This window comes from Engystomops pustulosus, chromosome 11, assembly GCF_040894005.1.
Source record: "Engystomops pustulosus chromosome 11, aEngPut4.maternal, whole genome shotgun sequence".
In the NCBI taxonomy this organism is placed as follows: domain Eukaryota; kingdom Metazoa; phylum Chordata; class Amphibia; order Anura; family Leptodactylidae; genus Engystomops; species Engystomops pustulosus.
Window position 1 is genome coordinate 23,605,600 of NC_092421.1, and position 24,960 is coordinate 23,630,559.

The 24,960-nt window shown below is 40.7% G+C and overlaps 1 protein-coding gene across 4 annotated transcripts in view; it reads right to left on the reverse strand.

Moving 5' to 3' along the window:
- Positions 1-327: 327 nt before the first annotated feature.
- Positions 328-24,960, reverse strand: part of HERC4 (HECT and RLD domain containing E3 ubiquitin protein ligase 4) — a 46,359-nt gene continuing 21,726 nt past the window's right edge. The window contains exons 7-25 of one of the 4 annotated variants that reach the window (XM_072131355.1): positions 24,399-24,529; positions 23,496-23,653; positions 23,336-23,412; positions 21,329-21,453; positions 20,551-20,610; positions 18,651-18,762; positions 16,960-17,149; positions 15,654-15,826; positions 15,330-15,449; positions 13,678-13,701; positions 11,375-11,473; positions 10,476-10,643; positions 10,251-10,394; positions 9,543-9,709; positions 8,531-8,597; positions 6,057-6,139; positions 4,011-4,194; positions 1,801-1,903; positions 328-822 (exon numbers count right to left, since the gene is read on the reverse strand). In XM_072131355.1, coding sequence (XP_071987456.1) covers positions 614-822; positions 1,801-1,903; positions 4,011-4,194; positions 6,057-6,139; positions 8,531-8,597; positions 9,543-9,709; positions 10,251-10,394; positions 10,476-10,643; positions 11,375-11,473; positions 13,678-13,701; positions 15,330-15,449; positions 15,654-15,826; positions 16,960-17,149; positions 18,651-18,762; positions 20,551-20,610; positions 21,329-21,453; positions 23,336-23,412; positions 23,496-23,653; positions 24,399-24,529 — 2,394 coding nt within the window. In that variant the 3' untranslated portion in view covers positions 328-613. Of the gene's footprint in view, positions 823-1,800; positions 1,904-4,010; positions 4,195-6,056; positions 6,140-8,530; positions 8,598-9,542; positions 9,710-10,250; positions 10,395-10,475; positions 10,644-11,374; positions 11,474-13,677; positions 13,702-15,329; positions 15,450-15,653; positions 15,827-16,959; positions 17,150-18,650; positions 18,763-20,550; positions 20,611-21,328; positions 21,454-23,335; positions 23,413-23,492; positions 23,654-24,398; positions 24,530-24,960 lie in introns of all 4 variants that reach the window. The other 3 variants (XM_072131354.1, XM_072131357.1, XM_072131356.1) reach the window with 3 other exon arrangements.

Sequence of the window (24,960 nt, forward strand, 5' to 3'; positions counted from 1 at the left end):
TTGTAAAAAGGTACCTCGAGTGTTTACATTTGCGTTATACACCATTTCTCATGACTGCATTATGGGGCTGCGACACGAATATCCTGACCGCCATGTAGGTCTCTGGGTACTTGCACTTTGTTTGTACTGTTAATACTATTGTCACTTTTACTTGCAATTCTGTTTTTCAATAAACTTTTTTATTGAACCATAAATAGAGCTCCCATTAGTCAGAAAGGGTGGACCCCTACGGTCTTATTTACGGTTTTCCTTTGATTTTTCACATTATGCATCAAACGAAAACTCCAATATAAATAGTAACACTAACACCAGAAACAGCTCCAAATGTTAAAGTAAAAACTTTGATTTATTTTAAACACAATTCTTTACAATGTGTTTATAGTGTAATAAACAATATAGGCGCAATGAACTGAAATACATTAATTGTAAAGGTCCTGTCCACAGAACTTCCAATAAACTTTAAAATGGAAGAAAAGTGACGCCCGTCTTATGTACAAGGTGCTGTACATGTCTGCAAAACAGCCCTAAGAAAACTACATTTCTACAGAATCTTATACATCGTCTTGGCTCAGTTACTCAAGGCTGCACGTAGCAGGGATGACGAAAATCCTCTCTATGCGAGGCTGAATCCCTCGTAGTGGTCGATAGCCTGGATGAGTTTTTCTCGTAGAGTCTCTTTGCTGGTATATTTGGGGAGGTCCAAGAGATTAAAACAAGTGTGAGCAACAGGTAGGAAATATTCCCCTCCGCCTGTCGGCTGGATTATAAGTTTTAGACTTCTCATTCCAAGAATAGGTATCCGGTCACTGCCAGTCAAAAACACTGTAAAATATTAAAGGAAACACGATGACATAATGAAGACTGTACGGTCCACCACATAACATGCACATGATTCGTTGGAAGGTCATTTAATTTTTTTTTTTTTTATCTAAAAACTAAATTATTCTCTAATATGAGAGATGGCTGGGAAACAAGAAAGATGGGTATACAAAACTTTATGGAACTCTCCTAATAATACATTCCCTCCAAGTGATGTAAAAATGAGAAGAGAAGAGTCAGATTTTGCCTGAGAGGAGTCAAAGAGGCTGAAGGGGAGAATCACTTAAGATGCCTATATATTGGGCTCTACAGGAGCAAGAGAAAAGAAGAGAACTTGGAATTTCCTTAGAAACTGCATCAGCCTTGTGGACAGGTAAAGGAATAGCTGGGAATGTGAGCTCTACATAACGTTCCATGGTGTAATTACCACCGTAGGAGCCATAGCAGCTGCTGGGGAGCAGAGGGGCCTGCTGTCGGGCACAAAGCACCCCGACACTTGTTAGCAGCTGGACCTAGACAAGAGAGGAGGGAAAACAAGTGGCGGAAAAAATGTGGAGGCTGCAACTCCACATCAGGTCAGTGGCTGTGCAGTATGCTTTGTCCCTCTAATCCCTATTAAAGTCTAGTCCCCAATTCTCATGCTCTGCTTGAAGTGGCCTGAAGGAATTGCTAACCCCCTCCAGTGATTTCTCCTGCCTTGACTGCCTGTTCATGACGCACCCCGTCAGCAGGAAATAGGTGGTAGAGCCAAAAGATGACCGTTTTCTGCTTATTTTCACATGACTTTTGTATGGGCAAACGGGGGAGTTTTCACATAAATGAGGGAATACAAGAAAGGACCTTTCATGCCCTACCTGAGGGACTAGCAGTTTAGTGAGGCAAAAGCTGGCGACAGGTTCCCTTTAAGAGCCCTACACAGTCCTGGATTTACTTTTGGAGCTAGAAGATTCATGGAAATAGCATTAAATAAATAATACTTACGTAAAAACTGCTTTTTCTTTTCCAATGGCAATTCATGGAAAACCTCCCAAAATATTTTGATGGTCGGATGATCTGCCCAGTACTCTCCTTTATATTCAGTATACTGCGTGAAACACAAGCGTTCAGGTGTTAACACCACAGTAACACCGGCTTACATACACATAAAGCTATACATTAGCACTGCACATACACAGGTATCATGCCTTGTCTTCCACATATATCGGACACTGCATAGTACTCATAGAGCATATGAGCAAAGTGGGATTTCTTCTCCAAGGCTACATTCACACTGCCGTTGCCCGCTGTACTGTAGCGCGGCGGGCACACGGCAGTACCAGGGGACAGGAGGAGCGCCGCTCACCCCCGCCCCTCTCCATAGGGATGTTTGCTGCACGGCGCCGTATTCCGGAGAAAGATAGGACCTATCTTTCTACAGGGTACCGCTCCCGTTGGGCGCCGAGCGCCCATTACCGTCTATGGGGGACGTATATCGGCCATATATTTGTCCCCCATACAGCAGTGTGAATGTAGCCTAATCCTGTATATATACAGGCAGTCCCCTACAGGATTCGCTCTGTAGATTTGTTCTTAAGTTGAATTTGTCTGCAAGTTGGAGCTGTATATTTAGTAAGTGTAATCCAACCTGGGGCTAAAGTTTAGCATATTCCCAGTGTCCGGAGAGGTCACACAGCGCAGAGAGGCCCATTACCGGTGCATAGCTGGATTATGGTCCTATGTTTCTGAAGTAAGCTTGGTTCTAGTACTGTATGCAGTAACTTTGCTTCTGGAACTAAATCTATAGAATAAACTTGCTTATCTAGGTAGTAGATTTGTTTCTGGTTCAGCTGGTCCATGTGGTATTGTCAGTTGGGTTCTTATACTTTATCAATGTAGTCAGTTTGGTTCCAGCATCATAACATTAATAGATTGTTATAATTAATGTTATATTGTGTATTGATATGCAATGCAATTTTTGTGACAAATGTAATGTTATTTTGTCCCTGGGGTGTAATGTGGACCCCTAGTGGCTATTTGCTGTTACTACAGGCTTATTGAGAATCTGGACAGATGGTTACCATATCCTTATTGGCTGGGTCCAGAAACCTCATTACTAAAACCAAGAGTTAGATATGGTGGTAGAGCAGCCTTATGTGGAGTCACCATCATCATCATCATCTCCCTCCAGGTCTCAACCATTTACCATTAACCAAGTATTGTGTCTTCATTTTAGCAAGTTGTCTGGTTTACCACACGGCCTCCTGCCTCCATCCATCCTTTTTTTCTGTTGTCCCTGCTGCAATATACTGCACCAGTACATCAAGGGCCGTCTTATAAATCATCAGGCCAGGGATACTATGTACAGAGAACGCCCCGGGGGAAATACTACCACCACCATCATCATCATCATCATCATCTAACACCAGCACCCAGGGGGCCATAGAGGAGATAGACCCCCAGCTAGCCAGGGCAATATCACCACAGCTGGGCACAATGGAGGATTCACACACCACCAGCCTCCCTGTAGTATAACCACCATCATCACTTCCCACTCTGGTATGCATGAGGCATTGCTGCTGCAAGCTATGGCAGCACTGTACACATGTAGTCAGTATTGTTCTAGTACTATATCCATGCAGTAACTAGGTCCTAAGGTGAAATTCATACACGTGTGCCCGCCATACCGCAGCACGGCGGGCACATGTCGCCCCTCTCCATAAATCAATATGGCGCACAGTGCCAGCTACGGAGCAGCATGGTGCCGCACGTATGCTGCTTTGTACCGCTCCTATACGGCGCCCATTGGCGTCTATGGGGAGTACTTACGCCGAATATACGTCGGCCATATATACTTCCTCCATACAGCCAAGACTGTATTCACATTGGCAATCTAGTTCTGCCACTATATCCATGCAGTAACTTGTTCCCGAGAATGTATCCACATTGGCAATTTGGTTCATGCAGTTGCTTGGTTCTGATACGGCATCCACGTACTCCGTTTCATCCTTGCACTGTATCCATGTATTTACTAAATATATCTAGTAAGCTTGGTTCTGGTGCTGTATTTATACAGTATTCTTTGGATCTTTTTAACAAACTGCTGGTGGAAGACCCAAAATCAGCACCGTTCACCTCCCTCTGATTATTGGTTTATGGTCAGCCATCAGATATTACTCATGCTTTCTGCAGAAATAATGACGCTGTTTACCAACCTTCTCCAGTTCTTTCCAGTCGTAGTTTGTGTTCCCGATTACCATGGCCTGCAGCTCATTTGGTTGGAAGAGCTCAAGGACTCGGCCTCCACAAACCTTGTGAAAGCCGGCATGAAACGCATTAAATAGGGAAGCCACTGAATGATTGAAGATGTAGTCCACATAGGAATCCACAAATTCTTGCCTGTAAATCAAAAAAAGAAACCTATGAGCACAATGTGACAGCACAGGGAATATATTACTTACAACTATGACTACAGTAAGAATAATGTATGGTAAGAAGATAGACAACTTCTCTCCCTCAACATCCACTGATAGAGGCAGGTAAGACATAGGGGCCTTCTGGGAGGCCTTTATATAATAGACCTACAGGGTCATAATTTACTTTACCCCATTAAATTACCAGCCCTTTCAGGCAGCTATAAAATGTTCTTTTTAGAAATCCCTCTTTTGTGTAAAAATCGCATCCCAAAAAATATTACCCCAAAGTGTTGTGAAAATGAGCAGAAAGCTGACATCTATTGCCAGAGACGAGTCAGTTTCAGAGCTTTGAAGGCGGGTGTAAGTTTAGTCACCTACATCTTGGGCTCTACAGCAGCTAGAACAATGGTTCTGGTCATATCTATCATATTTAAGAAAATAATTTTATATCTTTCCAATTACATCAGTCTTGTGGTTCTACACAAACAGAGATACAGGATACAGAGATTTTACAAGTTAAAATTATAGTTGAGAATGCAAGCTGCAAGTAAATAGGCAACTATGTCTATATATATGTACTATACTTTATGATACATTTACTATAAAGCCCTATCAATGGGAATCTCGGGCAAAGATGACTGACGCTGAGAGGTTAGGAGGGGGAATGTCAATCTAGATCTCATCTTTCAAATCGCATCAGACCTTTTTGCATGCTACAGAACCATCGATACAGGCAGCTAAACACAATTGCGGGAATTGGATCTTTAGCTGCAGCCTTAATTTGGTTCTGTAGCTCACAAAACCACATGCCTGATGTGATGTTAGAGATAAAACTCTCTTCTTTACTCTAATAACCAGAACCAAATAAAACAAAGATGTAGGCTTCTAAATAACGCTCCACCTCTAACCCCTGAGCCAGGCTCGTCACATTTAGGGGTGATATTTTATAGGTTAATGAGATTTCACAGAAAAGAGGGTATTCTTGAAAGGATATTTCATACTCTACCTGCGGGGGCCACTAGTTTAGTGATGTAAACGTGGCTGACAGGTTACCTTTAAATTAAGGGTTGATATCAACTTACGGCAATGTAGTCCCCTATTATATAGAGACGGGAAATAAACCTTGGCTTTTGCTATGGTTTGTCTGTTTGTGGCGGTGCTGCTATAATAATAACTATAAATAGTTGAAGACTATGAGATTTTTGGACTTCAAACAAGATCATTAATTAATGTTTATTAGTTCACACAAGTATTTATAGGTTTGTCATGAGTTCTTTGCATTGTGGCAGGGAAGGCTTTGCCTGGTGTCTGAATCTATTTATATGTTGAAGGCACACATTGTTGGCATTGCTGGGATATCTGTCAGCTGAGACCTGTGTAGTCTTAACAAGTACATTCACTTTGGAAAAGTGACATCACTGGTAAGAGTCCTCTTAAACCAGGAGAGGGCAATCATTTCATTTTTTTCAGCACTATACATTTGGTGGCAGCACAACCCCTGTTTAAGCAGATCAGCTCTATAATATATATAATATAATACCATATTTTTCGGACTATAAGGGGCACAAAAAATCCTTTGATTTTCTCAGAAATCAAAGGTGCCCCTTATAGTCCAGTGCGCCTTATATATGAACCGTACTTACAGATAACAGCTGCCTTGAACTGTGCACAAGTCTGCCACCAAGTCTGGTCATTCATCCTTATAATCCGATGTGCCTTATAATCCGATGTGCCTTATATATGAAACTAGATGTTTTAGCAGGCATTTATTGATGGTGCGCCTTATAATCCGGTGCGCCTTATAGTCCAAAAAATATGGTAGTCTATCAATCACAGAGAACTTACTTGTTTTTCTGGTTCACACATGTGTTTGCGCCATTGGGAATTAGTTCTTTGATTTCTGTAGTTCCAAACTTATCGACTGTAACCTGTATTATAAAAGAAAAAAAGAAGAAGGTTTGGAAAATTCCATCTACACATATACTATGCAGTAAGACAAAAAACGTAAGTGTCCAAACCCAAATAAAGCCCCCCCCCCATGGATAACAAACATAAGAAGATTACCACAGCGCATGGATCTATGAGTAAGTGCCCCTGGTTTATTCATGCCAGATTTTGATGGAAGTTTTTAAGCACAAAGTAATCATGATGTTAAAAAAAAAAACGGATTCATTTAGGAAAATTCAATATAAATGAATAAAAACTATAAGTATTTTAAAAAACCTTTTAAATTAGACAGATATGTTTGAAGTGAAATGCGAGGAAGAAAATCCACTTCATCCGCACCGGTATGAGGTTAAAAAGTATTCACTTCGATTTATTCAAAACATCAAAAAAGTTAAAATCGTACAACAACACAAAAGAAAAGCATGAGATGACGCGTTTCGGACAAAACACGGTATTAGTCCTTAATCATATCTAACAAAGCATGATCGTGAAGTTGTATTTAAGGAAAGAAAAGGGGAGGAAACCGGAAAAGAAACAATCCAAGTAAGAAGAAACAGCTGTGTGCTGGAGGAAGGGGAGAATCAGAGTGTCTGACGTAAGAAACCAGAAGTCATGTGATATGAAAACACATGATACAACGGAAACGCCCTTTAAAGAGCATGTAGCATTATGGTAGCCCGGCAACCACAGTAGCAGCGTACGTCATGTTTGAAGTGAACCGGTCACCAGATTCTACCCTATTAAACTCCCTCAGGGAGTGTATGAAATGTCCTTACTAGAATCTCCTCTATTATCTCATCCATTTACCTATAAAAAAAATCTCCTAATCTCATATTTCACCTGAGATGAGTCAAGTTTGAAGGGGTTGTCAACTTTCAGCAAATATTTCATATGATTTGTGCAAGGAAAAGTTATCCAATTTTCCAATATACTTTCTGTATCAATACCTCATGGTTTTCTAGATCTCCGATTGCTGTCCTTCTATAGAAAGCTTCTATGTTTACTTCCAATGAACAGAAATATGTCCATGTGATGTAATGGACAGGCAGGTGGAGGAGCCGTTATTATCACACAGCTCCTTTTACTCTCAGTGATAATAGCGGCTCATGCACCTGCATGTCTCACATCACATGGACATATTTCTATCCACTGGAAGTAAACATAGAAGCTTTCTATAGAAGGACAGCAAGCAGAAATCTAGAAAACAATGAGAAATTGATGCAGAAAGTATATTGGAAAATTGGATAACTTTTCCTTACACAAACCATATCAAATATTTGCTGAAAGTGGCCAACCCCTTTAAAAGGCTGCAAGGGTATTGTCACGCCAGACACCTATATCTTCGCTTCTATAGCATCTAGAAACAAGCAGGTGTCTTATTAAAGATAAGAATCTCATCTTGATTTACAGCTTGCATTTCCAACATCTGTAGCTCACATGTGATCTGAAACATGAGAATCTTACAAAGGGGAGTCTGAAGTGAATAAACTTGACTCATCTCAGGCATTTTCATATGGAATATTTTTCCTATAGATAAACAGGTGAGAATTCTAAAAAAAAAAGTGAATTATAAAAATGACATTTCATATTCTTCCTCCAAGGGGGCTGCCAGCTTAATGGGGTAAAAATCTGGTTACAGTATGGTAAGATCTGGTACGTCACAAGTCAGTTAGGGATGTTTGGATATAATTGTATTATCCCATTTACCGAAATACAAAAAGGGGAGGTATCTTTGGAGCTCACAGAGAAAGCCGTAAAAACAGAGCGCACTAGAAAATGGCAAAAAAGTTTTTTTTTTTTTTTAAATCAATTTCACCACAATTAGCATTATTTTCCAGCTTCCCAGTACACAACATGGAATATTAAATACTGACTCTAGGAAGTATAATTTGCTATGCAGAAAACAACACCCCGTATACGAAAAATAAGAAAGTCCTGTATTTTTAAAGGTAGGGAGCAAAAAAAAAAATAAAATCGAAACATAAAATGGAAAAGAGCACAAGCCATTTTTCCGCCTCTATGTGAATGTTTGTAATTGATTGTTAAAGTCTTATTTGCGGTGAACAACTGCACAAAAATTCATTAACTGTATACCCATGTATCATCAAAATCTTCATGTGAATACTGTAATATGTTACCACGTCCGGACTGTTTATAGGGGGAAAGGGGCAGGTTTGTCTATGGAAAAGGGATGTTGGGGTGGGTTAGAAAATTGTTGAAAAATCAATAAAAAAAAATTGCACACAAATTACTTAGTGATTGAAGAATAAAAAAAAACAGACGCCACACATGGAACCAGAGACTAAAAAGAGGAAACAGAAATGAGACGTTATTGTAATAAAGTTCTCATTGATATTTCCAGGAACACCTACTGTAAAGTTGAGACAGAACGTCTCTTCAATGTCATCTTCCATGTAGTCCAGTAGCTGTTGCATGCTCCTAAAACACAAAAGAGGTTACATATCAATATTATAGTAAAAGGTATAAAATAGTATAATAAATGGTCTTATTATTTATCAACCAAACATGTTGATAACCTGAGGTTTAAAGGTTGGACTTGATGGACTTGTGTCCATCTAGATGTATTAGAGGAGATTTACCAGACAGAGAAGAACCTCACTGATCATTTATACCGTATTTTTCGGACTATAAGGCGCACCGGATTATAAGGCACACCATCAATAAATGCCTGCTGAAATGTCTAGATTCATATATAAGGCGCACCAGATTATAAGGATGACTAACCAGCAGGTGGCAGACCTGTGCACAGTTCAAGGCAACTGTTGTCTGTAAGTACGGTTCATATAGAAGGCGCACAGGACTCTAAGGCGCACCTTTGATTTCTGAGAAAATCAAAGGATTTTTTTTTGTGTGCGCTATAGTCTGAAAAATACGGTAATTGAAGAAACAGACATTAGGCTAAAACCAATCTATTAGTCTGCCCCCCCTCCCCCGCTGGCGATCCAGTGGCGGGATCAACTAAGAGGTTCTGGGATCTTTGTTGATGTGAGCACAGTCTCGACAAGGTCAGACCTGGTGGTCTGCTATAGTCTCCGCAGGTTTTCTGGTGGAGACTATAGTAAATCCAGCAGTTCATGCACCTGCCTGTCCACAAACTACGACACAATTAAAGTGGAGTTTGGGTGGTAGAAGATGAAAACTGGTGGAGATGAGATTTGATTTCATTGCTTTTTTGCCAATATTCATAATTAATCTATTCCAATGAGTCTAGTGCCCGTTGATGTGAATGGCCCACCAAGGAGCATTTCTTTCATACCCAACGTCAGTCTATTAGTGGCAAGCAAAGATCCTAGAGGCCATACCCCACAATGACATTATTACGAAACAGAGGATATAAATCAAAAGTATCTATTGCTCAATCACCTGCCAACATCCGGCATCAGCTCCTTTAGATCGTCCAGCGTAGGCTTCTTCTTCAAAAGTTTCTTATATAAAGCCAAGGGGAAGTGCAGGTCAACAATGGTAAAGTTGTAGATTGCTAAGCCACAAACCACACCTATGAGATGGAACAAATCGCTGTCCTCAAAGGTCTGAAAGACAAAAACTGATGATATGGCAAGATCCTGTCATCTACTGCAAAACTAAAACTTCTACTTTTTATGTTTGTTATTAAAATGCTAAAGAAATTCGACAGTTATTTTTCATTAACAGATGACCTTTTCCTGACTTTGTTTTAATAAATCTTTGTATTTCCGAACAAATAACAATTCAGTAAATTTGTATCTTTTAACTCTTTTGGGCTATCACATATTGTTCTTGGGCTGCAATCGGCGGATCCTTTGTCCATTTTTGCATTGCATGTGTAATCCGTAAATAATAATTTTCTGAGGTGTAGGTCCGCAAAAACGGTCCATCTGTAGGTCATTAGTTCTTCATTACAAAAAACACAATGGGTGGTAAATGATGTAACGGGATTGTCACGACCCCTTGAAGGGTCACTTGATTGTGTTAAATAGAAACTGTTCTGCAAATACAGACGGCACACCTGTGCGTCATCCGTATTTCTTACATTTCTAAGGTACGGCCACCGCAGACGTGCAGCAAAAGGACCCGCTCTAAAGTATTGCGTACCTGATCTGAAAACCAAATGAGTCTTGAGTCTTCGTAGAAACGAAACATTCCATACTTTGGATCTAAAAGTTCTCTCATTATCAGCAGGAAAAACTCTTTCCGTACTCCTCCGGCATCAACAGCTTCTTCACCCACAAAAATGACCTGTAGCATGAAATACAATGTTACTCTATAGGTAGAAGCAGGCGGACTAGTGGGGCATAAAAAGCTCAATTCATACTTTACCTTCAAAGGTTTCTTGTAGTCAATATTTTTGGTTTTCCTCAATACTTCCATTGCATCCCCCACAATGTTGTCTCTGCGAACAATCAAAATTAGGCAAGGATCCACCGACTCAACCACTGGTAGAAACATGGATGAAAAATTTTGTCTGTTGGCTTGATCAACCGCCATCTAATAAAATACAGCATGTGGGGTAAAAATCATCACCGGACAAAGACACATCAATGGTAATTATCTTGCAACCTGCCCAGGTGGACACATGTAGTCATCCGAGGTACAACTCACAGCTGCCACTAAGGCTACATTCACACAAACGTATGGGTGGGGGTAATAAATCCAGCCACATATATGCAGCCGGATATACATCCGCATATGGCACCTGGGCTCAATACAGTGAGCACAACGAGTACTAAGCGTTCCGAGCTGTGGCTACAAAAAAGATGCGCTGTCTTTGGCCGTAAGAACGGGCGTGCAGCTCTGCAATTTGGTACGCTATACTTTCTATTGGAATTATATAGACTGTCATAGCGGACAGACTCCTCTCACAAACTTATGAGCTACCACAGAGACAATGGAACCAGGCAGTAAGTGATCAGAGGTCAGAGTCTGTGTCAAAGTCATGCTACAATTGTGATAAATGTGGGCATTCCAACCCAGTGCATTATCCTTATAATCTGTAGCAGAGGAGCTTCACTACTGAGCATGTACATAAAGTGCAGCATACATTAATCTCAACTAGAAGAGGGTACACCCGCAGGAAACTTTAGATTTCCAATGAAAAAGCTTTGAATGTAAATATAAGTTCCATTGGACTTTGGAGTAGTTATGAACAGCCATGCAGCAAAACATGTTAGCCATTGTCATAATCCCATAATGCCTCATTTTACAAGTAACTAACATACCTGCATCTGTATGACGGCATCTGTCTGAAGCAGCGTGGTCTTTGCTTGTGCATCAAAAACAAATGGATATGTACAAATGGTGAGAGAGCCATCCGGTCCCTGTATAACAGAAAAGGACATGCTATATGACTGCAAAACCTGTGTGAGAAAATTGGCCACTGTCTGTACATTGTAAGAAATGGACCATAGAAATACTTGTGTCCTTCCTGTAATGACATGCAAACATGCAGCTATTATGGTTGGATCAATGTTCTCATGCCCTCATAGACAAATAATATATTTCCTAAAACGGCTTTGTAGCCCAGTTTGGGAAACACCTTCTCAATACAAAGGTCACTCACCAATATGAGATGACAGAGCCTCAAGGTTTCTGCTGGAGCAAGAAAGAAGCCCCTAGAAGAAGGTGCTATTTTAACCCAAAACGCCACATATTTGGCCACCTCCATAAACTACTGGTCACAGGGAACTTGGTACTTGGTAGGTCAAGCATCCAAGATGATTTTTCTTTACAGCCTTAATATTAGCACATGTTGGCGCTTTCACTCACAGCTCGGCAATTGGCTTGACATTATCTATCATTAGAGGACTTGTATTCCTTTACGAGCTGTTTATTTCTCTGTTACAGTTCCTCCTGCTTATCATATCCTCCGCTTTAGGCCAACTTCAAATGACAGTATTCTGGTCAGTATTTTGCATTAGTATTTGTAACCAGATCCAGGAGTATAACTCATACAACTCTAATTTAGATCCAATTCTGATTTGGGCTCCAAAGTACTGATGTACAATACTGACCCCAATATTTGCCCCAGGAAAACCTAATTGTAAAGGATCTCTAATAAAGTATATTCATATTAAGGGTTTGTTCAGGTAGTTAATAATTACAGTTAACCAAATGTATTAATTGATTTTGCACAAATATTTGAATATAAATATTTTCTGATTTGTACCATATGAATCTTGTATATACAAGCAGTCCCCGGGTTACGTACAAGATAGGGTCTGGAGGTTTGTTCTTAAGTTGAATTTGTAGTTAAGTCGAAACTGTATATTTTATAATTGTAGATCCACACAAAAAATTTTTTTTTTGCCCCAGTGACAATTGGAGTTTAAACATTTTTTGTTGTAATGGGATCAAGAATTATCAATAAAGCTTCATTACAGACACCTTACAGCTGATCAGCAGCCTGGGGCTATAGTACAGGCAGTCCCCGGGTTACATACAAGATAGGGTCTGTAGGTTTGTTCTTAAATTGGATTTGTATGTAAGTCGGAACTATATATTTTATCATTGTAATCCCAGCCAGAACTTTTTTGGTCTCTGCGACAATTGGATTTTAAAAATGTTGGGTTGTCATAAGAACCAGGATTAACACTAAATCTTCATTACAGACGCCTGTGATAACTGTTACAGCTGATCATTGTAGCCTAGGACTAAAGTACAATAAATTACCAATATCCAGAGGTCCGTTTGTAACGATGGGTCGTATGTAAGTCGAGTGTTCTTAAGTAGGGGACCGCCTGTAATAGCATTCAGAAAGCTTCACCAGAGGTCAGAGGGGTCTGTCTGTAACTATGGGTTGTCTGTAAGTCTGGTGTCATTAAGTAGGGGACCGCCTGTACAATGATAACGGAAGTCTAACAGATCCCATTTAAATGTCCATTGATTTCAATGGACTTTTGATGGTTTCCATTATTATCGTTTAAATTGATGAAACCAAATAGGAAAGTTTTAAATTAAAAAAAAAAAAAAAACTGTTTTAGGGGTTATATGTCAATTTAAAAAACGATTAAAGCTACATTGTTTGGAACGGAATTGAATGGTGCAAAAAATTCAGCAAAGCTTCTGAGAATCGAATCTTTAATGAGCAGTTCATCTCTCATAAAAATTTTGGATATTGAGTCAACAATGAAAAATATATATGATTTAAGTTGTACATTTAGGCAAAGGATCTATTTAATTGTCGGTCAGGATAAATCCGGTCTGGATATGTCCCCAACAATGTGTAAAATAGTTTTCCTGTGCAAAGACCAATTAATAAATCATTGCAAAAAAAAAAATATATATATATCTGATGTACCCTTAACTTCCAAAAAAATAGAAATATGTTAATTTTTTTTTTTTTTTTTAACTTAAGTAATTTTTCTATCTAAATTGACATTTATTAAGTAAATAACAACACAAAGGTATTTAAGGATCATAGGTCCAGAGTGGTGGATTTGGATGTGCCATATGATGATGTTGGGTATGTGGGTTTAGGTTGTATGGATATGGCAAGAAAAAGAAAGTGAAATCCCAGTCTTACCTCAGGTAATCCCTGGTTTACATCCTAAGAAAACGCAGTAGGAGGAAAGCGCTGATTAGTACCTGGAAATAAGCTTTTATCCTTTGAGACCACTCAACACTTTCAGTTACTTGTTATAATAGAATATTTATATTGACTAAAATTACTTGTACCATGCATCCCAAAATATATAATATATCCTTGGTAAACAATATCCAGAGTTTATTTTACATAAATGGTGTCTACATGTAATGCAAAACCAGTGAATATGTAGGATTTCAGCAGGACTGTAGTTTCTCCTAGTGCACCTGCTGGGATGTGTCCTGCTCCTTGTTCTGAGGGACTACTGCACCGTTACAGCAGAAGCCTGTTATAGATTTTAGGCCTCATGTGGATGAACGTAAGAGGGATGTCTATAGCACCCGGCATGGTGCGCTGAGCATGCACTGTACCATGCACCATGAACGGGCCAGACGGCTGTCCTATACTTGGCTACATGTTTGCATCGGATACTCGGCTTCCAATGGAGAAGGGAGGTGTGAGCGTATATTTGTCTGCATGAAGCCTTACTCAGCGCAGAGGGGAAGTGAAAAGCACAGCAGTATGAGGACACACCGCTAGTGCACTTGAAGAAGTTACAAGTCAATAATCACAGTTCTCACTACTATGAGCAACACACAAAGATTATCCAGGGCTACTATCTGTAGTATTGTAAGGCCACACATTGCTTACAGAACCAGTTTTAAGTCTCTATTCAATGCTGAATAGTATAAAGTCTATTAAGGATAGAAGAGAAGGCAAAGCCTTTTGGAAAATTGTATTTGTTTATTAACATTGCTGTACCAAGTTAGTAGGTTACCAAGCTGTACCAAACTAGTTAGTAGTTAGTTATCCCCTCACCACTGCATAAGTGTATAACAAGCTGACAGTTGAGGGTCAGACTGCTGGTTCGCCCACTTATCACAAAAATGGGTCCCTCAACAATCCAGAGAACAGGGGTCCTGATGGGTGGAGCAGCAGGAGCAGCTACATCCTGCTACTTCTCCGTCCTCAGGGCTCATGGTCCCTATGGATGGCTATTGTGTGCTGTCAAGGTGCACTCATCCCACCGATTCTCCGCAGAGAAGGCCCTATTCCTGCCCATGCTGCAGTGCAGCCACTCAGCTCCTATGGAGTTGGAAACAATTGTGTGCATGAGGCCTTAGACAGTGAATGGGAGCGCTATGCTCTGCCACCGCATGCTCGTCCTGCTGCCCCACACAAAAGAGTAAGAACGGGACCCTCACCGATCAGCTTGTTAATCCTTATACTGTGGCTAGGAGATTTAACTTGTTAAATTTGGGCAACCGTATTGCTCAAATTTTATATAGTATCAATATATTCCTCAACACTAAGTCTACATTCACACGAACGTATGGGGGACATATATACGGCCGACGTATATATACGGCGTATATATGTCCCCCATACACCGCAATGGCCTTATGGCACCATACCATTCAGTAGCCCGTGGAAAGATAGGACATGTCCTATCTTTCGACGGAATACAGTGTCGGGCCCTATGTTACTCTATGGAGAGGAGCGGCATCCACTGATCAGATCATTATGAGCTTGTTTTGTCTAGCTGCAATCTGAGAATAGATGTGAATACATTACAATATATTGTGACTTACCATACCAAATGCCCTCTGCTGCATCCAAGTTACATAATCATTCCGGATATCGATCGAGTCTTGTAATTCATGAATGTAGAACTTGTCATAAGGTATTATTTGTCCTGATCTTTCATTTACCTGAGAAAAATAAAATCATCACTTAACAGTGGATCTGTTACCTTGATAGGATTTTCTTGACAGTTCATATAAAGACCACATCATAGTACATGTAGAAACCCTCATAAAACATAGGAGTCTGTAATACTATAAAAATATAGGAAAGATCTTGAAATAAAGCAGAGAACCGCAAGAATAGCCTTCCCCGTAGCACGGCAAACATACCCGATGCAGACACTCCAGAACTTTCAGGGCTGTATTCAGAAAAGTGTTGAAGATTCTTCTTTCTGTATGAGCAATTCCAATTTTTATAAATCTTAATAGATGCAACACAACATCCTTAAACAACTGCACGAGCCGCATGAACTTTGGGTTCTCAAGGGTAGACCACCAGTTTTCTATAAAAAAAAAAATAGATATAAGGATCTGACGTATATATATGAGTTACAAGCCATGTATGTAAAAAAGAATGCAAGAGTAGTATAGTAAAGCTTTCATATAATCAGCAAACAAACCTAAATCTAAGGCTTGTTTCTCACAATTGTGTTTGGACTGTGAGATATGGACCATATAGTGTCCCGAATTTTGTCCACTGAACACCAGTAAAATATGACCCAAGCTGTGTCCACACAGGACTATACCAATGTTTCTTAGAATGGTGCAGTTGTAACCTGAGAAGAAGGGACTTCTTTTATTATATTGTATTATGATGCTTGGAGTCCCCTTCCCTAGGGCAATGTTGGGACAATGAAATACATCCGCCACAGAATCTGAAATTTGGATCTTTTCTTGTAGCATAAGATAACCCAAATTCGTTATTCTCCACCCTCTAAAGCAGTGGTAGCGAACCTATGGCACGGGTGCCAGAGGTGGCACTCGGAGCCCTTTCTTTGGGCACCCAGGCCTTCACCCCAACACAGAGTTTGCCAGCTAGGACTCAAGGCTTTTTCCTGTGATCCAATACAGCCCAGAAAGTGCCATGGTCAGCGCTATTTTAAAGCGACATCCTTGGCTGCCAGGACTAGAGGAGGAGCGAGAAGGTGTGGATATAGATGGATTGTCCATGGATTCACCCTCTTCAGGGGACCCTGGAGGGAAGCTACAATCAAAATTTCTCCATCATCTTTCTATTGTATTGGTGAACTCAGGAGGCCAATACGATTAAAACCTGTGATACAGCAAGAAGCTATAAATTGTCATGTTGGCACTTTGCGACATATAAGTGGGTTTTGGTTGTAGCTTGGGCACTCTGTCTACAAAAGGTTCGCCTGATCACTGCTCTATAGAAAAGCAAGATACTTTGGAATTTTGGGAAACTTTTTTTTTTACTTTAACTTTTTTTATCCATTTAATTAACCCATTACATTTTAAATGTTTCAATGGAGGCTGCGAGGTAAAAGGAATTTTTTTAAAAAAAGCTTCATCTCTTGCCAATGTCTGGAACATCCGGTTGGTCTATGGGAGCCATTGTATTGCCAACCATTTCTATTATAAATTCAAGAAAGAAAAAAAAGTTCACTGTGAGACTCACCTAGAACTCTTAATGGAGTCTTTTCTAGATTAATAATTGCAGTCCCAAAAGGAATCGCTAAAGAGAAAAAGTTGTTTGGATCTGTTATAAGAGGGCACTCTGGTAGCGTGAGGTACAGTCTCAAAGCCTCAATGTCAGGAGGGGAACTTGGGAGTTTTGGTATGAGATTCTTTTCCAAACTGGCAGCCACCTAAATGTAAAAACACTAGACTGAGATTAAAATCTTTCACTCCTTCAATTACCAGTGCAGTCACCTAAAATGTGTTAAAGTGTAATTGTCGTTTGGGATTTTGAGATCATTTTTAATATTGTGTAAAGTGGAGTGTTGTAAACATCTTCTACTTCATTTGTACAAAAAATACAGGCTGCAAAGTCCCCCTTTAGTATCAGTTTTTATCTTTCTGTAGAGATCTGTATTTCTTACCATTCTTATATTGTATGCCTATGGAGGCTTAGATCTAATGTTTGCTTATATAGCTCATTGCAGTGAGGATTAATAATAAGGAACAGTATTCTATGAGCACACGTTTCTAACAGAAAATCTTATTGATGCCTCAATAAGGGCTCATTCCCCCCTTTCTTTATCAAGCTGAAAGTGAAAGTAAGTGTCTGCTGTGTGCTGACAATGTGCTTAGATTATCAGGGTACAGGTTTATCTACACTTTTATTTAGCTTCTGAACAGTCTACTAGTATCTGACAGAGAGAAAAAGAGAGATGAGACAGATCAGAGATGATGAGATCCACAAGATGGATATTACACATAATGACACACTCAGCTCTGCTATAACACAAACAGCAAGACGACAGAGTTTGTAGCTCCTCTGCACTAGTGATGGGTCGTTCGCAAGCGAGCCAACACATGAACGATGTGAGCAGATGGCTCACTTAACCCTGCCCCTCAAACGGCTCACCACGTCCCGTTTAACCAATGGTGTTGTGTGGGGTGACTGACTGGCCTACGGCTCCCTAATATATATTTAATAGGGAGCTGTTCAGTGAGCCGGCTCTTCTTAGTGAGACGAGCCCAATGTGCCAGCTCCCCAAGAAGAGCCGGAATTCCAATCACTACCCTGAACACTGCTGATGGACAGGAAGTGCCTCTGTCTGTTGTGCTCTCTGCCTCCTTCCCCTCCCCCCACAAGGCTAGCTATTCATACCAGAGGAATCTGCCTTACCATAGTCAGGAGTTTATGGTCACATCCAGAGACAACCAAAATGTAAACCACAGCACTCAAAGAGAAAGGTTAGAATTAGATCTATGAAATTCTGTATTTTTGTTAATAAAATTGAATTAGAGAATGTGTTATTTTGTTACCCCAAATATATTTAAGAATGTTGTCTTCATGGGAATGCCCATTTAATATGGCTAAAATAAGGAGCTTCCTTATCAACAGCAAGATAAAATCTTGCACTTTGCAGCCTGTTTCTTTACAAAGTAATTCAAATTTCTTAAAGTATATTAGAAAAATGTTCATGTACCCCCACACAATGTTAAAAAAAAAAAAATGTAAAAAAATAAAAAGGTGTTCATTTTTGCACCACAGAATTAAACCAGGGATGGCAGTCCACATGCATATACATTATAAATTCTGTATAGTAAATAGCTGCATCATGAGTGTAGATGGACAAGCTATATACTGAATCACAACACCCAACAGGAGCACTTTAGTTATAGCAACTCCAAGCTTACCTGCTGTACGGTTTGTGGTTGGGCAGAATCCAGCAGCTTGTGAAACAGGAGTCTAGCAGCATTCATATCTATCCCTGAGAACTTGGCACTTGTTCGGTAATGATCGTCATTGCTAGTGAACAATGAAAATACATTAACAATATATAACAATAAGTAATACAAATCTTTAGAAAATTATTAGATAAAGCAAATAAGTAAAAGAATATTTAAAAAAAAAAAAAGGACAAGTACAATTAAACTGAAAAGTTGTTGTCCACTTTGAGCAAATAATTGCTATTTATGCAATGAAAAGTTGTACAATTTTCTGTATATTTTCTGTATCAATTCCTTATGGTTCCCTAGATCTCTGATTGCTGTCATTGTATAGGAAGCTTAATTGTTTACTTCTTGTCAATGAAAACCAGTCCCTTGTCATGTGATGTCACACAGGTGCATGACTCGTTATGACATCTCTGATTACTTTCTGTGATACTTACAAGATAGCATTAGGGCAAACTAAATGCCCATTCACTGTCCTGTGGGGGAGATTTAGCAGGGCTTGCACACCAGTTTTCTGGCATATAAACACTGAATTAAGCACAATTACTGGCGAACTGCCTAGAAATGTAATCATTTCCTCCTATGTGGGACCAAGTGGGTGTGTAGGGGTGTGAAGGCGGCAGCGCCTGTGCACTCACTATAGACTGTATAAGCGTAGGTTCAGGAGTGAACGTTCTATGCCAGGCAATGTATGGACAGCAATAAGGTGAACCTAATGCACTCTATGGCGAACTGCAGGTCAAAGTGGCAAATCTCACCTGTGAAAAACAAATATAATAATGTGCGTTGTAACCGTGACACACAGTCCCACATTTTTTGAAGCATTTTCGTCAGTTTGCACTGAAGTGTAAACTGCTTGCACATGTATTTATGAAGTATTTGCGCCAGTTTTGTGTCAAAACTGCACTGTGTCTGCCGCGCTACAAAATTCTGCACCTAAAGGAGCGTCCAGAGTCTGACCGTGCCCCGCATTTATTACTGCAAATCGACAGAACTGCAACAAGGAGAAGTGCACTACTTTTAATAAATGTGGGCCAGTATGTGGACATTCAGAAATATTCAGCTATGACTTAGTGTCAGGGTTCTGGGTCTGTGGACCTGGGAGATGGTACTGGCCGACACCTGGGACCAGAGTCTAGGTGGCACCGGGTCTTCACCAGAGCCTGCAGCGAAGGGGGTGGTCTTGGTGCGGCAGGGTACCACCAGGTTGTTCCACAGGTACAACTAGCCCACGGTGGCTGCCAAGGTAGTAGTGCAGGACACAGTGCGAGCCCGGGGTGATAGCGGGAGTACAGCTGTAGCTAGCTATAAAAGATATCCTAAACTTTTAACACCGACAGCTGATGGTGCGGTCATACGTGGCATTTACATTGCGTTCTGAAACGCAATACAACAGCTGACAAGAGGAGATTTGCCTCATTTCTTTGCTGTTAAACATTTGTGTTTACAAAAAGCAACCATTAACACGTTAGCGCATACGTTGCGCCAAAACACATGCGTTTTCATAATGTTTTGTAAACGCAAATGTTAACAGCAAAGTAATTAGGCAAATCTCCTCTCGTCAGTGGGTTTCAAAACGCAATGAAAACGCCAAGATGTTGGCAGCTTTGCTTGTCTGCAGAGTGTTAGGACCAAAGTGACAGCCAATAATATATAGAGAGGGAAACAATGCTTTAACGGCAGGGCAAGGACTCACTCAACAATCAGCTATCCAAGTGATTTTACTTTAGCTCCTGCCTAATAAGCACAGCCAAACGCAGATACGTATAGCACCTGACCTCGCTCCACCATGCACAGGGGCTGCAGACACTTTTCTCCTAGGCAGAACTATTTACACAGATCGACTGGACGCAAATCTCACCTGGTGGATAGAAAGCTTCCATTTATACAAGCAGCTGATGAGAATACTTTATCAATTTCACTAAAGAAAAAAGAAATATCAGTCAGAGCACTGTTCTCCTCTAGAACATATTTCAATTAGATTTTTTAATGAGAATTTATAACGGATATGAAACGCGCTCAACAAATACAGACACATACTGACTGTTTGCACCCATTTAGCGTGTAGGCCAGTAATGCTCCCGACATAAACATATATAAGCAGAGCGTGACATACTTTGTTTCCTTGCATTCATTAAACACTGAATGAAAAAAACGAAGCAGCTGCACTTTAACTGTACGCTCTACAGAGGCCACTAGAAGCTATGGGGGACAGTGGCCTCTTTATAGCATCTATCCCCAGCTTCTGCTGAGTGTACCCTGTGGGTGCTTTCCTAGTGATGTAGCTCAGCATACACGCTGAACGTTGGCACTAGCAAACTACTGCTTCCGCTGATGTTCAATCCTCCTCCCAATTTCAAATGGAGGTGCTGATCTGCAAGACATACCCCACTATATAAGGATAGGTTGTATGCTGCTGCCCTTCCTTGTAAGGATACGTCCGGAATCCCTCCCTATGTATCCTTACAATGAAAAAAAACTAGATCTGAACGCAGACTTAAAAAGGTTGCAGTTACCACTACCTGCTGCAATCAGGACTGTTATACACTGTTATAATTACACCAAAGATTGCCATTAGTTGTGGCTAAGTGCCTGAAGCCAACCTATCCAAAGCCTATTACATGCTATGCTAAACTTACTTTACTATGTCTAATGGAAGCCTGCCGGATGAGAAATTCCGCCATCTTTGTATAAGTTGCTCATTTATGGTCCATATGTGTCTGGAATGGTTACACTTTCTGAAGTCATCTGGGGGGAGGCAGTTCTAGAAACAAGAAACTTTGGAGGTTTATCATATTACCCATGCGTAAGGCATCTTGATCAAACAAAAGACAAGCGACAAAACTATTTATTAAGGCACTGATGCAAGTCACCCTTGTGTAAATCCTGTGTTTTGCTCTCTCATACACTTGTGCAAAGTAGGTTGATCATATTCTTGGCCATTGCTGCTCTATAGTACGAATGTTCACAAAAGAACAAATCTGGGGGCCACATTCTACCAACGAATAAGACTCATGTTCACGTGAAGAGTATTCAGTGTGGATCCATCTTAACCTCTTTAAAAGTTTGTTCAGTAGACCCAGGAGAAAAGGACCCCAAGTGCTACTCTTCATGTACATGAGGTTTTAAGGATAGGAATGCTTTAAAAAAAATTGAGGGTGCGTCCACACGTTCAGTTTTTCAGATGCAGTTTTTGATGCCCAAACCAGGAGTGGAGTGCAAATAGAGGAGGAGCAGCATTTTGTAAACCGTTAGGATCCACACCTGCTTTTTGCTTCAAAAACTGCGTCTTAAAAACTGACCGTATTTTGAAACCTTAATTTGCGTTAAGACGAACGTATGCCTGCATGGCTACGACCCCCTCCCTTCTTCATAGAAATCCATGGCATATGGGCCGTGTACATGGGAAAATCATGTCCCATCTTTTACCCGTGTACAGAGAGATGTGCGGCACCATATCGCTCCGTGCGGCCATTGCCGTCTATGGAGGGCGTATATACAGCCACAAGCTTGCGGCCATACATACAGTATTTTTCGGACTATAAGGCGCACCGGAGTATAAGGCGCACCATCAATAAATGCCTGCTAAAATGTCTAGGTTCATATATAAGGCGCACTGGACTATAAGGCGCACCTGATTATAAGGATGAATGACCAGCAGGTGGCAGACCTGTGCACAGTTCAAGGCAGCTGTTGTCTGTAAGTACGGTTCATATATAAGGCGCACTGGACTATAAGGCGCACCTTTGATTTCTGAGAAAATCAAAGGATTTTTTGTGCGCCTTATAGTCCGAAAAATACGGTACATCCCCCATACGTTTGTCTGAAGGCAGCCTTGGTCTATCTAGTCAAACTTTATACCACATATTTGTTAAAGGGAACCTACCACCACGATTCTACCTATAATGGTAGAACGGGTGATAGGTGGATGTATGGGATGTAAGGATAGCCCTTTTTAGAGGTAATCCGCACATCCCCGCTATCTTTAAACCTTTATTGCCCTAATATGTACATTTTGTAAAGCGGCTACTGGGGCATGGATTAGCCGGACATAAGGCTACACGTCGCGGCTACTCCACGCCCCAGTAGCCTCTTTGTTCCTCCTACCCAGACATCTTCGGTGCGCAGCTCCTAGCAGCTGCATGCCCTTGTCTGAGAAGCCAGAGTTCTGCACATGCACAGTAGCTTCGGAGCAATGGCCACGCAGCTGCAGGCCTGCGTTCTGCCCAGAACGCCGGCTTCTCGGACGAGGGCGCGCAGCTACGAGGAGCTGCGTGCCGAAGATCTCAGGGTAGGAGGAGCAAAGAGGCTACTGGGGCGTGGAGTAGCCGCGACGTGTAGCCTCATGTCCGGCTACTCCACGCCCCAGTAGCTGCTTTACAAAATTTATATATTAGGGCAATGAAGATTTTTAAAAGATAGCGGGAACGTGAGGATTAGCTCTAAAAAGGGCTATCCTCACATCCCATACATGCACCTACCACCCGTTCTACCTTTATAGTTAGAATCGTGGTGGTAGGTTCCCTTTAAGCTTAGGATTTCATCCGTACACAAGAACTAAACAGACTTATCTCTTTGGTGCACATGCCAAAAAAAGAACCCAGTCAACAATTAGTGCAATGTTTTCATGATGTTGTCATGTTTACCTGTACATGAAAATAATGTGCAAAGCTTTGGTCTCCACCAGAGAAAATTTTCTTTACACAGTAGTACCCTTCTACACCTGTGAAATAAACACCTGGTTATCAACCAAATTAAAAAACACAAAATATAACGTATGTACAACAAAGTATGACCACTAACTACCAGGATGCTGGGTTAAATCGCTGTGGGATATCCAGTTTCCTTTTACAGTAAAAGGACTTTTTCTGTTACATGTTGAGCCAGTTCCAAGTTGTCCATTGCCACCAAGTCCAAAAGAGTAGATGCGACCGGATGAAGGAACAAAAGCCAAAGTGTGTTGCCTGTGTCCATACAAAAATAGAAAAAAAAATGCCATCAACATCTAGGGCACTGTGAAGCGGTGTTCAATGGCAAACTACCAGGATTGCTCAGGCTATGGAAATCAAAATGCAATAAAAAAAAATTTACATTTAGTTTCAGTGTCTACACAGCAGAAACATTGTAATATTTCTTAACAAAGTAAAGTGCTTCTTTCTCCACTTACATAGCTCCTCTAATGCTTCCTCCATGACAAAATTAATTTACTTAGCTGAATTCCATCTCGCTAGTAGGACAGACTTGGGGTGATGCTACACGTGGCGTTTTTGGTCCGCATCCGTTTTTTTACCGTTTATCATGCATTTGGCTGATTTGAACCTGTTTAGCTTAATAGATAAACAGGTTCAAAGCAGCCAAACGCATGGTAAATAGTCAAAAACGCATGCGTTTTTAAACAGGCTGAAAATGCCTACTTTAAAAACGGCCCAAAAACGAGACATGTGGCATCACCCTAAAATCACCTAAAAACGGATTGTGATGGCACCCAAAAGCTCCGTGCAGTATCAGATAACAAAGATGTCTAACAGAGGAGAAAGTTTGGGGGGGGGGGAGCAGCAGCAGAATACAAGGCATACAATGTTCAAAAACCCCAACTGATAACTTTCTGAAGAAGTACCCTTGGATTGTTAGTGAAGGTTTTTCATGGATTTGAAGCTGATCCACTTCAGATTTGCTCATCCAACTACACCCTCATCTCAAAATACACACCTTCCACAAGAGATTTGGGTAACAATGCTTCCCATGAGTTCAAACACTTTCCTAGGGTTAATTTCATGATTGGTAGAATTGTGTCCTAGTTGTCCATATCCTCCAGCTCCAAAGGTAAAAACTCCTCCTTCCTAAAGAAACCAGAAAGCAAAATTGTAAATAAAAGCAAACATAGGGTTAAACATAACCCCAGAGACAATCTTGAGCCTCCTTTATTATCAGCATCTTTGAGGGTCTTCGTTCTAATACTGCTTTTATTTTTTCAACCAACAATAAATTTTACCAAAAAGGTCAGATGCAGGTAACATGAAGGTGAATAGAGTCGACTCTATAGGACAGATACATAGACAGCACAAAAGCATTTGAGGCAGCAGGATTCGGAGATGAGCTGCACAATGCTATAATAAGCATTGCAGAAAATAAAACAATGCACCTTCAGCACGCCGCCACCCTGGAGTCCGACGCTACAAAGAGGACAACATGCACACGACCGTATGGGTGTGCGGTCGTATCATGGCCCCCATAGAGGTCTATGACACCCGGTTGCAGTGCGGAGAGCATA